Source organism: Strix aluco, chromosome Z (genome assembly GCF_031877795.1).
Source record: "Strix aluco isolate bStrAlu1 chromosome Z, bStrAlu1.hap1, whole genome shotgun sequence".
Taxonomy (NCBI): Eukaryota; Metazoa; Chordata; class Aves; order Strigiformes; family Strigidae; genus Strix; species Strix aluco.
In genome coordinates this window covers 26,846,474-26,861,450 of record NC_133971.1, presented here as the reverse complement: position 1 = coordinate 26,861,450, position 14,977 = coordinate 26,846,474, and the positions used below count along the sequence as shown (strand labels likewise).

General features: G+C 41.8%; 2 protein-coding genes across 11 annotated transcripts in view; one reads left to right on the top strand and one right to left on the bottom strand.

Annotated features, from left to right (window-relative positions):
• CERT1 (ceramide transporter 1) overlaps positions 1 to 13,527 on the bottom strand; it is a 75,430-nt gene extending 61,903 nt beyond the window's left edge. For both annotated transcript variants that reach the window (XM_074811663.1, XM_074811664.1), the window contains exons 1-2: positions 13,085 to 13,527; positions 9,257 to 9,391 (exon numbers count right to left, since the gene is read on the bottom strand). In XM_074811663.1, coding sequence (XP_074667764.1) covers positions 9,257 to 9,391; positions 13,085 to 13,180 — 231 coding nt within the window. In that variant the 5' untranslated portion in view covers positions 13,181 to 13,527. The remainder of the gene's footprint in view (positions 1 to 9,256; positions 9,392 to 13,084) is intronic.
• A 184-nt stretch (positions 13,528 to 13,711) lies between these two features.
• The window catches only part of POLK (DNA polymerase kappa), a 36,472-nt gene continuing 35,206 nt past the window's right edge, over positions 13,712 to 14,977 (top strand). For 7 of the 9 annotated variants that reach the window (XR_012621772.1, XR_012621771.1, XM_074813476.1 and 4 more), the window contains exon 1: positions 13,712 to 13,810. The gene's annotated coding sequence lies outside the window, so the exon portion shown is untranslated. Of the gene's footprint in view, positions 13,811 to 13,838; positions 13,988 to 14,062; positions 14,346 to 14,977 lie in introns of those variants that run through there. The other 2 variants (XM_074813473.1, XM_074813472.1) reach the window with 2 other exon arrangements.

The window sequence follows — 14,977 nt, the reverse complement described above, 5'->3', positions numbered from 1 at the left end:
TTTAGAATTGGCAAAGGCTGTGACTATTCAGCTAGGAAAAAAAGCAAGTCAAAAACCTCAGCCAAGTTTCAAAAAGTGCACATCTTAAAATTATTTTTCTAAAGCATTTAAATCCATGGCAGATCCAAACTGTAGAGGAAATATGTCCCCTCCTTACAAATTTTAAAATGGCTAAAAACATGCTAACTTCTGAAAAAACACTGAACAGAAAAGATCATGAAATGAAGTACCACACAGATTAAAGTTGTATTCTATATGCGAATAGTACCTAAAATCATCAATGGAAAAATCTTCCCAATCAGCTGAATCAAAATATGCATTTTACTAATGAATACTATGCTTGGTAAGAATTTTACCAGACCAGATAGGTCTAAAACCATGGTCTTTTGTGCCCTATTAAATACTAAGGAGAAGTATTTAGTCAAGTCAGCATATTTTTTTCTGGAGTCACTGTTTATTTTTCAGAATACAGCCTGAACACGGCTATTCTAAACGGTCTGCTCCTCCTTGTATCATTCCTTGACATTATTTCCTCTGAATGAGCATCATTATTGTATTTTCCTCTTTAGATTTTTCTTCCTTTCTCAAAGTTTAAGTACAGACAGTAAAATCTTCCCTCTGCTTAGGAACAATCCTTGGTCCCTTCTTATTCTTTCCAACACTTATATTCATCACAAGTTACGTCTATAATGACTTGATCCTGGCTGGATGACAGACCCCCACCCAGCCATACAGAACCTCACTCCTCCTCCTCTGTACAGGGGGAGAAAATAAGATGAGAAGCTCGTGGGTCAAGATAAAGACAGGCAGATCACTCACCTACTGCCATCACAGGCAAAACAGACTCAACTTGGTGACAATTAGTTTATTGCCAATTAGAGGTAGATGGTGAGAAACAAAGGCAAAACTAAACACACAGGCACAGGGGGATGAGGAATGAGGGCTGCAGTCAGTTCATAATGCGTTAACTCTGCTGCTCCTTCCTCACACTCATCCTCTGCTCCAGCACAGATCTTCTCCATGGCTGCAGTCCTTCAGGATAAACCCGCTCCCCGAATGGGCTCTCCACAGGCTGCAGCCCCCTTCAGGGCATATCCAGCTGCTATGATAGGGTCCTCCTACAGGCTGCAGTGTGGACATCTGGTCTGGTGTGGTCCTCTCCACAGGCTGCAGGGGAACTCTGCTCAGCGCCCAGTGCACCTCCTCCCCCACTCCTCCTGCTCTCATCTTGGTGCTCACGGGGCTGTTTCTCACACTTTTTTCATGAGCAGCATTTTTGCCCTTTAACTATGTTTACCTCGAGGTGCCACCACAGCAGTTGAGGGGCTCAGCTGTGCCCTGCAGTGGATCTGCTGGAGCTGGCTGGAACTGGTCATGTCCAGTGTAGGGCAACCTGGCCTCTTCTCACAACAGAGGCTACTCAGTAGTCCCACCCTTGCCATATACACCCAGTGCAATTCTAGAAGTTCATCAAGATCCTTTTGTCTCTACAGGTTACTTTTGAAGACATTTGGCTTTACAAGTGTTAAAGTCATTACGTTATTTTTGCAAAGGTTTTTCTTTAATATCGTTAACTATCCTAGATTTAACTGTCAGGGTGAAGTAACTTAAGAGAAAGCGTTATACTTCGTTCATAGTAATTTTATTAAATATGTACTGAAAACTCAAGAGATATTGCAAGTTCTAAATCACTTCATCTGTAATATTGTCCCCCCCTCCCCAAAACAAAATCCAAGTAGATTCACAAACCTGGGAAATTAGGGTCTGCCAAAACTCACAGCACAAAATTTTGGTTTCCCTTTCTGAATTCCAAAATCCAGACAAACCCTAGGAGAAACATTGGACTAGGATGCCTTGCCTTTCCTTGCTGTTATTCTTAAGCAATAAGAACCCACTTTTTAGTTACATCACCTAGCTGTATTTTTTTTTTTTTACAGGATATAGGAAAAACCTTATTGTAAACAAGCAAGTAAACGAGACAGCTTTATGCCTACCAAAACAGTGATGATCCTCTTAAGTGGCAAAACATGGAACATACAATCATTTGCTCATTAGTACATTAAAAAGAAAACTTTATCATAATGGCACATTTACACATGTAGAAAAATCTCATGAAGAAAATAGGCTTAAAAATAGAAAAGGCTATTAAATGTTTTTACATTCTTTGCTACTACTTAAATATTTCACTTCAAGTCTTAGGTTAGGATATTTGCCTTTCAAAAGGTCTTTCAACACTGCTTTTTCTTTTAAATAATAATCTTATCTTTCCAAAACCTAGCTCACGTACAGACCCACTGCACCCATGAAAGCAGAAGCATGATAAGTAGAATATTAGCATGCTATGCAAACTTTAAAATCAGCTTGGTTTAATCCACTGCAAAGCAGCTCTCTCACCAGAGAATTGCCTTCTTAAGTCTGGAACACACATATATTGTATACGTTACTTTAGCAGTGAAAACACAATTTGAAACCTTCAGTTCTCAGGAGCAAACCTGGGCAATCTAGTTTTCTGCACACCCATCAAAGAGGCTCAGATCTAAGAGTGATTATATAATTTTCAGATTTTTTGTGGGGAATCAATTATCCTATAGTCTTACAGTACCAAATTTGTTAATATTTTATCCAATTATTTCCCAGGTAATAATGTGGAATTACTATGTAGTATTGAGTCATGCTGTATTGGTTTATATGTAAACACAGCTCTGACACATGCTATTCCTGACTACGTACTGAAAAATCAATGACTTAGAGACCTAGAGTATAACAAAGGCACACTTGAAATACCATCGAAACTTTGGTCAGACACACAGAATGGCACTGTTATTAGAAGAAATGAGGGCAAGACTAATAGTTGTAAAACAGCCTGTGCACACAGCCATTGCCTAAAGTGATCTACTAGTGACTGCGGATACCCTTCATAAATGCTCCATGGATTAGTGGTCAGTTAACAGATTCAGATATGCCCTGTGAGAAATCAGGATATAACTAATGGGCCTGTCCTGTTTGAACACAGCCTAAAGAATCCTAAACTTAAAGTCGTAAAAACTGGCCTTTATAGCTAACTATCAACTAATGACTACAGGATATGAGATACTGGAAATGGAAGCCACATGTCACTTCAGCGGGAAGCAAACTAGAGACTTAAGTCCCCTGCAGAAAAAAGCGTATGATGCTTTTCAGGTATCCATTATGAGCAAAATATCTGCATTATCTACCAACACCATGCATCAGCCATAGAAAAAAATAATCAGAATTATACCACCTGGAAAACCATCAGCTTAGAACTGATTTGAAATTACCAAGTTTAAAGTCATTAGGAATCCCATCATACACAGCAAGAAGTTAGTTATTAATCAGGCAGGAAGCAAGGCAACTTCATATCAACTTTAAAGAATGCAGAAACCCCATGTGTAATTTTCCATCTTATTTTTATAATACAGTCAAATATAGAAGCAGGAATCACATATACACTACTGCAGCCCTAAAATCACCATTTGTGTATTGATTAGCTTCGTTGTATCTCATACTACATACTGCTGCATGCCATGGAAGACCCAAAAGCTTGGGTCTTATATATATGGGACATATATGAGCAGCAACAGTACAATATGGATTTCACAAGAAAACCATGAGGCAACACCCAAAGAAGATACTCAATTCTAAGAGAAAAGTCATGCTTTGCAGCACTACATTGAGTTGGCTGAGTGTAGAGCACCCTCGGCTTGGACTCATGATGAGGGGAATGGAAAGTTCCCACCCTATGAAAGCAGTGGCCACTGCAGAGGCCTGTTGTACCCGTGAAAGCAGCACACTAAGACTTAAGATTAGCTTGGTTTGAATCCAGACATAAGTAACTTAATACAGTACAACTGCATAAGCATTTCCATAAAAGCAGTATTAACATTACTAGCAACAGGCCTTATGCTAACTGTGCAAGGCCCCAGTCCTAATCTATAAGGCTCATTATCAACTTCTTATGAAAACTGGCTCTGTAAACTAGACCTTGGTACCATGTGTCATACAAAGAGCTGAGCAACAGGGCAAGGCCCCGGCTGCAGCCTGGGAAATTAATGCCTCCCCAGCATCATACCACATGTAGTCCAGGACCAGGAGCCTCAATCACTTTATAAAAGATCCTAAATTGGGGGGCAGGCTGGCAAAAGAAGATGCCTACTTCAACTCTGTCCCTGCCCTGTCATCCACCTCCCCCCACACCTTACTAAAGAGCTCTTCAGTCAGGTTACCTTGACCTCAGCAACTAGGACCATCAAGAAGAAAGATACCCGACTAGCTATATGGTACTGGCTACACAGTGCTGCATTCTTATAGCTAATTTATGATATAAGTCAGATATAAGACTGACTGCTTTGCATACATAATGATAATGGTTAGCACGTAAGAACTAATTATAAGCACAAGGCATGCTGCTAATGAATGTCAGCGTAAAAGCTTTCATTCTAAAGTTTAAAACTGACCTGATTTGTCAGTCTAAACTCTCCCATCACAGCTATCTCTAATTCCTTGTGATAGATGTATTTGTGTACATATATATCTATATATGCACATATTTTTAGCTGTGAAAGAGCTTAAAATGAGAGCTTAAGAAAAAGAGCAACTTTTCTCCTTAGAAGACACAAACTTGAAAAGCTTTAAGAATTTACTGGACACAAGTCAATACAATCTGGGTTAAGTGCCTGAAGACATGGGCTAGCAAATTCCATTCCAACTGGCCCTCTTAAACTGAGGAATGGTGGACTTCAGTTGAGTGGAAAGACATACGAAACAGACTAAGAAATGGCTGAAGTTGGCTGGAATATTTGATCAAATCCACACTGATTAGAATTCATGAGGAACGTGGCAAAAGCAGCAACTGAAGTGTATGCCTAAAGAAGGAGGCAAAAAGATGAACTGGGAGAAGCAGAGACAACACTCAAGTAGTCATCTGTGAAGAACTATTCTGAGAGTACGAACAGAAGTGAAAGTCTAATAAGTTAGCACTTTAGGAGACAGCAGAACAGGAGATGGCCTGGTGCAGCTGCGTATTAGTATTCTGACCTTTTTACTTGGCATTCTAGGCATGCGTATCAGAAAGTAAGGTCTGGTATTGTACAAATCCTCAATAGAGATGTCAAAAATGTCATTAATGGCTATCACAAGACAAATCAGATAATCAACAGCAGGTTGCCTAGCAGGACTGTTGAGCAACACTACAACCCCAGAGGGGGGGTGACATATGAACAATAAATTAACTATACATCAATCTTATGAAGGTGCATAGAAATCCAGATTGAGCAAGAATAAGGATTGCAAATGCCACAGAAAAATTTGCTGAGGTATAAAATCATAGCTTTAACAGCAAATGCAAACACTGGAATTATTTAAGGCTTGGTATAGCATCCATGAGAAGTGTTTCACAGCATGAAAATGTTCTAACATAAAACATGGGCAGGAACTATGATCCTGAAGTGGATGTCAAATCATGCACACTGTTAAAACTTAATTAATTCTCTTAAAAAAGTGGGGGAATGATATTCTAACTGATAATAAAAAATTGAAAGAAGCACTGTTGGATTACAGCCCTGATTTCAAGTGTGTGGTAACACGTGATTATATTCAAGTACTAAAGATTAATTCTTCAGCAATATTAAGTAATCCTAAAATATTTGGTTAATACACATTACTGATTTTTTTCACATCTTAATCATTATGGAATTCTTTATCATAATAGGAAGAACAGCCTCACCTGAGCTGATGCATATGCATAATTTCCCACTTCTGACTTAATTTCCTCAATACATACTAAGGAAGAAATCTTCCATTTCTCCACCGTGCCAAATAATTGTTTCAGTTGCCAAGGATATCAGCACTCTATAGCACTTTGATAAACACAGGGCAATGTTCTGACATTTTCACTTTGAGCACCAACCCATCCATTGCTTGTTCAGATAACTCAAAGACATATATGAATTTGCACAGAGGATGTGAATACTAAAAATAATTGTCCAGGAGAATCCTGTGTTCCAAGAAACTTCTGCCTGCTGCACCAGCCCAGTGTCATCTCCTAGGCATCAACTCCTCCTCTCCCTCACTCTCCTGTCACCCTTGCATTTTCCTCTTCAGAACACAATCTACAATCACCTCAGGCCTTTCACGTAGGAGTAAGCATTCCTGACCACACTTGTCTCTGCCTAGAATATCCATTCAGATTTCTCCTGCATTTAGCCAAGATCTTCCACCAGTCTGGATTTAGCTGCTTGATTATTTAAGGCACACACCAAAGCCTAAAACTAATTGCCACGTGTCCCAAATAAACCCCTATCTAGTTGGGGCTTGTATTCCATGTCTTAGTTTACTCAGGTCATCTTTTTAGCAGCAATTACAGCTGTGCTTCCTCAGCACTTTATCAAATTACAGAAAATTAATTATTTCATTAAATGCTCATCACTTCATACTAAAACAGATTGTTTTCCAACCTCAGACAGTTGGAAACAGTATTTTCCCATGCAATTAGCAATTATTACAAATTTACTGCTATAGTATTTCTGCCCAGGGCATGGATTTATAGCTTAGCTTTTTTAATAAAAGCTTTCACCAACTAGAAGTTATCAGTTCCCATTCAACTTAACTAGCAATAGACTGTATCAAACCTATCAGCAGATAAAAGCTGCAATTACATCATTCTTTTAGCTAAGCAGGTCTGTTAACAAGATCAAAGTTCAGAGCAGTAGCTAGAAAAAAGCTAATCCAAAATTTACCCACATTAGTCCTCCAAGTGGGTCCACTTCTACACACTACCACTCCAACTGCTTCAGAAATACTGTTACATTTCACATTGTATAAAATTTAAAAGAAACATGCCAACGTACTGTTAATGTCAAGGTAAATTTTTGAACATCTATTTTGCAAGACATGATTCATCATGCTAAAAGTGCTTTAAACAATACTACTAAGAATATTTGTCTAGCACTGACATTTCCTTCAATTAAAAATGCACATCTTTATTCTAAAACTTAAATATTTGTAGAGTTTAAAGTTTTTGTGAAAAAAGCTCTCAGAGGGAGTCTCTGTATCTGTTTGAATTGACAAATGCATGAAGAATTCTCCATTAACTTAGTAATCTATTTGTAAAAATGTCAATCTGTACTTCCTCTCGCAAGTGCCCAATTATTAATGGTGGCCAGTGTCATACTATAAACCAGAAATACTGCTAAATTGAGGAAAGGCAACTGTTCAACTAACCGTATCTTTAAAATGTGGGCGCAGTTTTTTATTATTAGTGGCTGGAAAGAACCATCTCTCTTTCTTCAGACTATATGTAAGGAAATGAAAAACTTAAAAATTGGAAACTGCCAGTTTAGCGCTCTCACATATACTGCTCTTGTTCTTTTTGTAAACTGGAACAAACACATGTTTATATCAGCCCTAACTTATAACAAATATTTATTAAGTTCTTCACAATAGCAATTTATTGTTATTTAGAAAAAAAGCTGAGACAATTCACTAAGCTGTCTCTCAGGCAGACTTCAGTTTTCTATCTCCTTGCCTGTCCTGAGTTTTCCAGATATTCACAACAGATACTCAAGAAATCCACACTTTCAGAAGTCCATTCCAAACGGAAATGGCTTGCAACTTGTGTATTAATATAAAACATCATTACTGACTTCATTAAGCAACAGTGCTTTCTAATTACTGTTTCTGGGAAAAAAAAAAAAAACAAACTAGTTTACTGAAAATAACTCCATTATGCAAACTGAATTTATTGCTCAATCCTGGTCCAGGCATTTCCACAGAACTGTCTAAACATCTCTTTACAACACAATAAAAGCAAAGTGTTCTAAAAAAAAGAGACTAATAACCAATAGCATGTTTCCATTAAGATTTTGACATGAGTATGCATCATCACAGTATAATGAAAAATAAGGAAAATCATTGCATCACAGTTACTGCATCTTGTTTAAACTACCAGATTAGAAATTAAGTTTTTCTACATCAGTAATATATAAAGGAAGATGAAGACCAGCCACTGGATTAGAACACAACATGGCAAGTATGAACACTTTCTGAAGAGAAACTGAAGGTTAAATTGGAAGGTAAGCTTTTGGAACTCTTTCTGTTTAGGTAGTCACCTCTAGTGACAAAAAAAATACAAAGTTCATACATGGGTGAGTTTAAGCATTCTTAAAATTTATCAAGCATGACATCTCCCTAAGCATTTTTCAAATAAGTCAAATCTTGAGCAAGTTTTAAAAGCAGGTTAAAAATTTTTTAAAATAAATGAGGTGATCTGTTTTATTTTTTAGATGACTGCAATACCTCTCAGAAATCTAAATGTAAAAATATGTTCTCTTCACAAGCTTTTTTCAAAAACACATACAGTTAATGTAATCAATCCAGTCTTTTTTTCTTCAAACCAAGATACATTTAATAAAACTCTGTTTGTAAGCTGAATATTAGTGAGAAAAAAAGCTTCTCATTTGTCATCTTTAATTCAGTTCAAAAAAACACATTTGGTGAAATAAGAATATCAGTAGTAAAATTTAACACTACTGCTCTAGGAACCTGTGTGCTACACAGAAATCCAGCTATTTTTTCCCTAAATCACATAACTGGACTATTTAACAGTAACAAAGAAAAGCTACAGCATGCTTTTTGCAAGAATTAGTCATAATTAATATGTATCATAATTCTGAAAGCCACAAAAAGCAGATTTTTTTTCTTTATCTTCTAAGGCCAATTCATCTTTATGAAATTTCATTTATATGTAGGCTCTTTATTCTTACCAGTGTAATGCGAGATCTTTTAGCATTAGACAAACAGCAACACACTAACTTGTTCAGAGGAAGAAGCACGAACAGAGTCATGTTCAGAAAGTACAGTCAAAGAACTACTACCCTCTCTCTCTAGTGCAAGGTATAAAGACTGCAATGGATGGTACCTCCTTTGGAAAGTTGGTCCGGGATCTTAGGCCGACACCTGGAAAAACTCTGCAGTGTGCAGAGGCAAACTGTATCCCTACCTCCAGAAATCTCTAACATAAAAGACAAAAAGCTGCTTACTGCAGCCGCAAATAAGAACAGCTCATTTTCTTATTAGGAACTCCTTGCCCTGCTCCACAGTGTTCCACTGATACACTAACTTTTATAACAGATGACCTAATAGAATTTCCCATACCCATGTTTGCTTTCACCAGACATTAGCCGACAAACACGTAACATCTCAAAACATGAAAAGACAACAATAATGAAGTAGCACTTACTGTAATCACAGCCTTGCTCAGACAGATAGAACCTCTGCATCCATACTCCGTTTCATCTTCAGACTTGTAATAACTGAGTGCATTGCTTTTCAGAACTACCCATCGATCTTGCCACCCATGAATGTAGTTGGTCCACTGTAAAAAAAAATTTCAAAAAACAGCTAATAGAAAAATAACAATGAAAGACAGTGTGGCTGATATTTCTCAGGCTTTCAAGCAGCAGGAGAAAAAAAAAGCAACTTATTTTTAAAAGTTCTACCAGTTGAGAACTTTATTCTGCTCAGAGTTCCTGAAATAATTTTACAAACTTCTACAGGTACTAAAAATCAGTTGTTTCAAATGAACAGTAAGATAACAGATGTCTTCACTGCAAGTGCATTACCACAGCCAATTAAAATAAAGGTAAAAAACATACTGATGACACAAATTGAGGAAAAGTAGGGAGGGGAAAAATAAAACATTAATCACTAAAGTTAGTTTAGCCACCTGATTTAAAATCTGGAGTTAGAGCAAAAGCCAAACTTAACTGGAACAGGCAACAATTTATTTTATATAAGAGTTAACTTCTACAAAAATGATTTTAAAGTATCTAGTTCTCTTCATATAAATACAAACATGTCATTATCCCACAGTACAGTATATAACTATTGTAGTGCCTAATCAGTTCTTTATCAATTTAATATTGCTCATAGATATTGCTTTAGGTTTTAATCCCTAACCACTTTCTCATTAAGATGATACTTGCTTATCAGCAGACATCCAATCATCCTTTTGCTATTCAGATTTTTCTAGGGACTCCACATTCATGCATGGAATGAAACCAACATTCCAGGAACCAGACCTGGAGTCATCCTACAGAGATCTAGTACAAAGTGACTAAGTCCTGGTTATTAATCTTATATTTGCAACATCTTCCCAACTGCACTTTGTAGAATCATAATGACACTGACAGAGCATGAGGACTGTTCTGTAACTCTGACTGTACAGTGGTGCTTAGACTTCAATCACAGCACAAAAACTATAAAGACAAATGGAAACAAAAGCATCAAAAATAATTTTATCATGCAAGCATTTCTTTGATCATAACATTCTTTGACAAAAAGCTCTGAGAAATAAGCTCTTTTTAGCATTTAAGTCTAACCATTATTCATCATTTTGTAATATATGAATGGAGTGGAAGAAAGTAAACTAACAGGCTCATTTACACGTTATATTACATGTATTAGTTAATACATGTACCATATCTATATGTTAACTCTAGTAATAACAAGAGGAGGTGTAAGGAAAACAAATTCTATAGATGAGAAATCCCTAACAATTGTCAAACGTAGGTAAGACCTTGATTTGCTCTCCAAAGATAAAGCCTTTTTTATCTCTTAACACATCAAATTGCTAAGTTCAGAATTTCTTAAAGAAAGCCTCAGATGTGCTCAGTACCTGAACTGGTAGCACAAGACATTACAGAGGTATATTATTCTTCCTCTTTTCCCATCTCTCATGTTCCCAACTCCTCCCAGATGTGAAAGGCAGAGTTCAAAGTTGTCTTGGGCAAAAGAGCAAGGGACAGGGAAGAAAGCATCTTTCCTTCGACAGTGTTAAGTGAGACAAATACAGCAGTTAATCTTGCATTTGCTGTTGCAACCAACACTTGCTGTTGCAATCAAAATGTGCCATGAATTAGGAGACTCCTTGAAGTATACCAGGTAGACAGAGGGTTTTGGCATAGACCACTGTTTTTTCCAGCTTCTAGATTCTTGTGCTTCAGGAAAGACTTTTTCCACACTGAAGATCTTCTTTCCTATGCACCTTAAGACTGATAGCAGGAAATACAATGGAAAAAAGCCTAGAGTTTCGAAACATTTAAAAGAGACCAGCAGAACATACTTCTAATAAGCTTCTCTTACTAAATTACTCCATTTCCTTCAAAGCTTCTCACTTTACCGAAGGGCAGAACAACTGAAACATTAATAAGCACACACAGAACTGCCATCTACTTTTATGGCTTCAGAATTTATTTATACACAATAATTAAAAATAGATATTTCCTTAGTAGAAAGTTCGGTATGCTACCATTTCATTTTAATTAGTTTGTCTCAACTATTACCAAGGCATCAACTAACAAAAGGTAAACTTATCCCTCAAGCATATTCACTGCAACAGGTTTCACCATACTTGACTATTCAGATTACATCCCATGTTCTCACATGAAAAGCAGCGTCAGCTACAGTTGGCATAATCATCCAGAAAAATAAAAAGTTTGCACATACATAAGCTACAGAACATGAGAAGCTAGGGCTTCACCAGTAAGAAACACGCACCTGGACTTAATAAAGTATTTAATTTGCCAACATAAAAACCAGTTACATCCCACAGATTACATCCCCTATTCTAACAATAGAAGCATCTAATCAAAGGAAAACTTTGCAATGGAAAAAATCCAATAAAACTACACTAAACCAAAACCTCATATTTAACTGCTGTAACATCTCACATTCGCCTCATCTTCTCCCTCCCCCATTCACTATTAGATAAGAAGATCTTACAAATGAAAGCTGAAACCCTTCTTTCCCCCCAATTGTTTCTCTCATCTCTGGGGTTAGAAACATTTGCAGGCTGAAAGAAGTTCACCGAGTCCCTCATAAAAAGCAGAGGGTTAGCCCCATTATGGCCGTTTTCTCAGCAGCCAGGTCTGGTTTATGATCTCTGTGTCCTGTGACCTGTGCCTCCCACATTGGCTTGTGTCCAGCCTTATGGTGTAGGGCAGGAAAAAAATTCAAAATGTAGTGCTTTAATTACATAGATATTTCAACGTTATACTGAAGGTACTTTCTGTAATAAAAAAAAATTCCATGTTCAAACTTAGTAATTCAATATCCAACTTTAAAGTACTCCTAAAAATTAAATTTCCCATTATCACCTGATGCATACTTGCAAGTCATCTCATTTTCAGTGATAAAAGAGCAAAAACTTGTTGTTTATTTTTAAAAAGGGAAAAAAGCTTCTGGGCCATTTTCCTTCCGCTCTTCCCCACCTCCCGTATCTCTTGCTGCAGGAGTATTTTATTGTTCTGTTTTAATACTTGGACTGAAGCTTGTGCCGCTTCCATGCCGGTGCCCGCCCCTGGGGAGCAACGACGTGCTGCCCCTGCCTTCGGGAGCTCCCGGGAGGCCAGTGGAGTGCCGCGGCCCCAGCCCGCACCCGGGCCCGCCGCCGCTGGCTCCGGCCAGGAGCCTGAGGCGCGGGGGAGACGCCCTCCCCTGCCGCACCCGGCCGTCTCCTCCAAGGTCCGGCTCTCCGGAACCTCACGCCGGGCAGCCAGCCGCCTCGGGACGGGGGCAAGGGGCAGCAGGGACCCCCCGAGCCGGGCCTCAGCCGCCCGGCCGGGCTGAAGCCGCGCCCGTGGCTCTCCCCCGAGGAAGGGCTTCCTCCCGAGCTGGGGGCGGGGGGGGCGGGCGGCAGCCGCGCAGAGGCGGGGGGCCCGGCGGCGGGGATGTGCCGGTGCCCGCGGCGGAGGGAGGGAGGGGGCGCGGGCGGTTGGCGCCGGGCACCGCAGCGGCTGCCTGGCAGGCTCCCCGCCGTCAGGTGGCGGCTGCCCGGGCCGTGCCAGGGCCTCCCGCGGAGCCTCCGGGCCCCCTCACCAGGCCCCTCCACCGGCGCAGGGCGCCTCGGCCTGATCCTCCGGAGCGAGCTAGGGACAGGCGGACGGGGCTGACAGCCTTCGGCCAGCCGCGACGCGGGGATGGTGGCGGGGCGGCGAGAGAGGAGCGCGGAGAGGAGAAGCGAGAGGCCGCGGGGCACGGGCAGTGGAGAGGGGGAGAGACGGCTTACCTTGCTGAGCACCCCGCAGAGCTCAACAGGCAGCCCGGGCTCGGTCTCAGGGTCCTCCTCGGAGCCGGAGGAATTCCAGCTCTGGTTGTCCGACATGGAGACCCGAGCCGCAGCCACCGCCGAGGAGGGAAGAGCTGAAGCGGCTCCCGCCCACAGCAGCCTCAGCCTCCTCCTGCCGAAGGGACGGGAGCGGCGGGCTCCACCTGAGCGGCACCGCTCCGCTCCCGCGGGTGCCACCAGCGCCGCCCGCCCCTGCCAGCGACCGGCCGGCGCCGAGGCACGCAGGCTCGGGCTTCCCCTCACCGTAGCTCCGCAGCCCCCGCCCGCGGCAAGAGCCACAACATAGAGGTGGCGAGGGGAGGAGGGGCGAGCGCGCGTCCGCCAGCCGCGCACCCCGCTCACAGCCCAGCCGCTGCTGCCGCCGCCGCCATCTTACGCCAGGCTCTGGGCCACTACTTTCCAGCTCCGCCCCACGTCCTCCCGCCCACCCTCCCGGCCCCGGCGGCGGGGCCGCGCGGTGCCTGGCGGGAGTTGTAGTCTTGCCCCGCGCAGCGGCAGGCCCGGACACCGTTGCCTCTCGGGAACGGTAGTTTCTGGTGCTGGCTGGTGCCGGGAAATGTAGTCCGCCCCGAAGACCGCCTCCCTCCTGTCGGCGGGCGGCCGCCATCTTGGTTTCGTCGTTTCTGTGGCGCCACGGGCGGGTTTTGCCTTCGTGCCCCCGATGAGGTGGGGAACTCTGCGGGGGCAGCGGTGCTCCTTGGGGCGATGTTTGCTTTATTTTTTTGTGGGGTGAGGGCGGGCTCTTTCTTTAGTGATGTAAAGCGTCTCCCCGGCCCTGCTCCCTTTCTAGCATGAGAGATGCCGCCTCATCTTCCCTGCCTCAAACCGGCGGGACTCGGGGGGGTGAGCGCCAAACCTTTTTCTTGACAAAAATGGTGGCCGCGGAGGCCGCAGGAAGGGGCGGGATGTGCTGCCTGCCCCCGGGTGCGGCGGGAGGGGAGGGTGGGCCGTCCGGCCACAGGTCTCTGTCGCCGCGCGGGGCCGGCGGGCACTTGCGCCGCTCCCCGGGGACCGCCGAGGCCCTCGCCCTGCGGGTGGCGGCGGTCGCTGTTAGCGAGGCCGCGGGTGGGCTCCGCAGCCCGCTCCTTCCCGCCCGGCGGGGCGCTTCTGCATCGCCCGGTTTAGTTTTGCTTCACTGGCTGTGCCCAGAGGCGTGTGATGAGCAGAGCGGGAGTGGTGGTCAGCAGTCTGCCTCTGCCAGGTAGCGATGTCCTGTCTTTTATTCATCTAGTATTTTCGCCGTTTAGGGAACGAAACGGTTAATTTTTTTTTTCAGCCTTAACGTCTGAGATATATGTACTTGCCGGTATTTATAGGTGGAGAAATATTTGCAGAAAGGGAAAAAAAAAGTAGTTGAATGTGACACTTCACAATTTATGAACAGATGTAGTGAGTTGGAAAGGACTTAAGATGTGTACTGATCTTTCTGTTGATTTCTTGGAAAAAAAGGATTAAATAGCGTTGATTGAGGAAACTTCAGTTTTGGAACACACACTTCTGACTGTGTCACAAAAGCAATGCTGTACGATTGTATTTTTTTTTACTTCCTCCTTATGATAAATCGTTGTGTAATTTTTCCATGTTATGCTGCTTGAAAGTTTCCACTGAGGGTTTATTATTTTTCTGAAACAGCTCTTAGCATTGACACAACTATTTATATGCATTCTTTATATATGTAGCATCTAAGTGTTAAATACTACTAGACCACCTCAGAGTCTCCTGTATAAAGATATTTACAATGAATGCAGCACTGAGAGTGATTGATAAAGCAGAATCATTGTCCTAAACAATGAGAACAGTCAGAGATATCTTAATAATTAAATTAATGTCTTA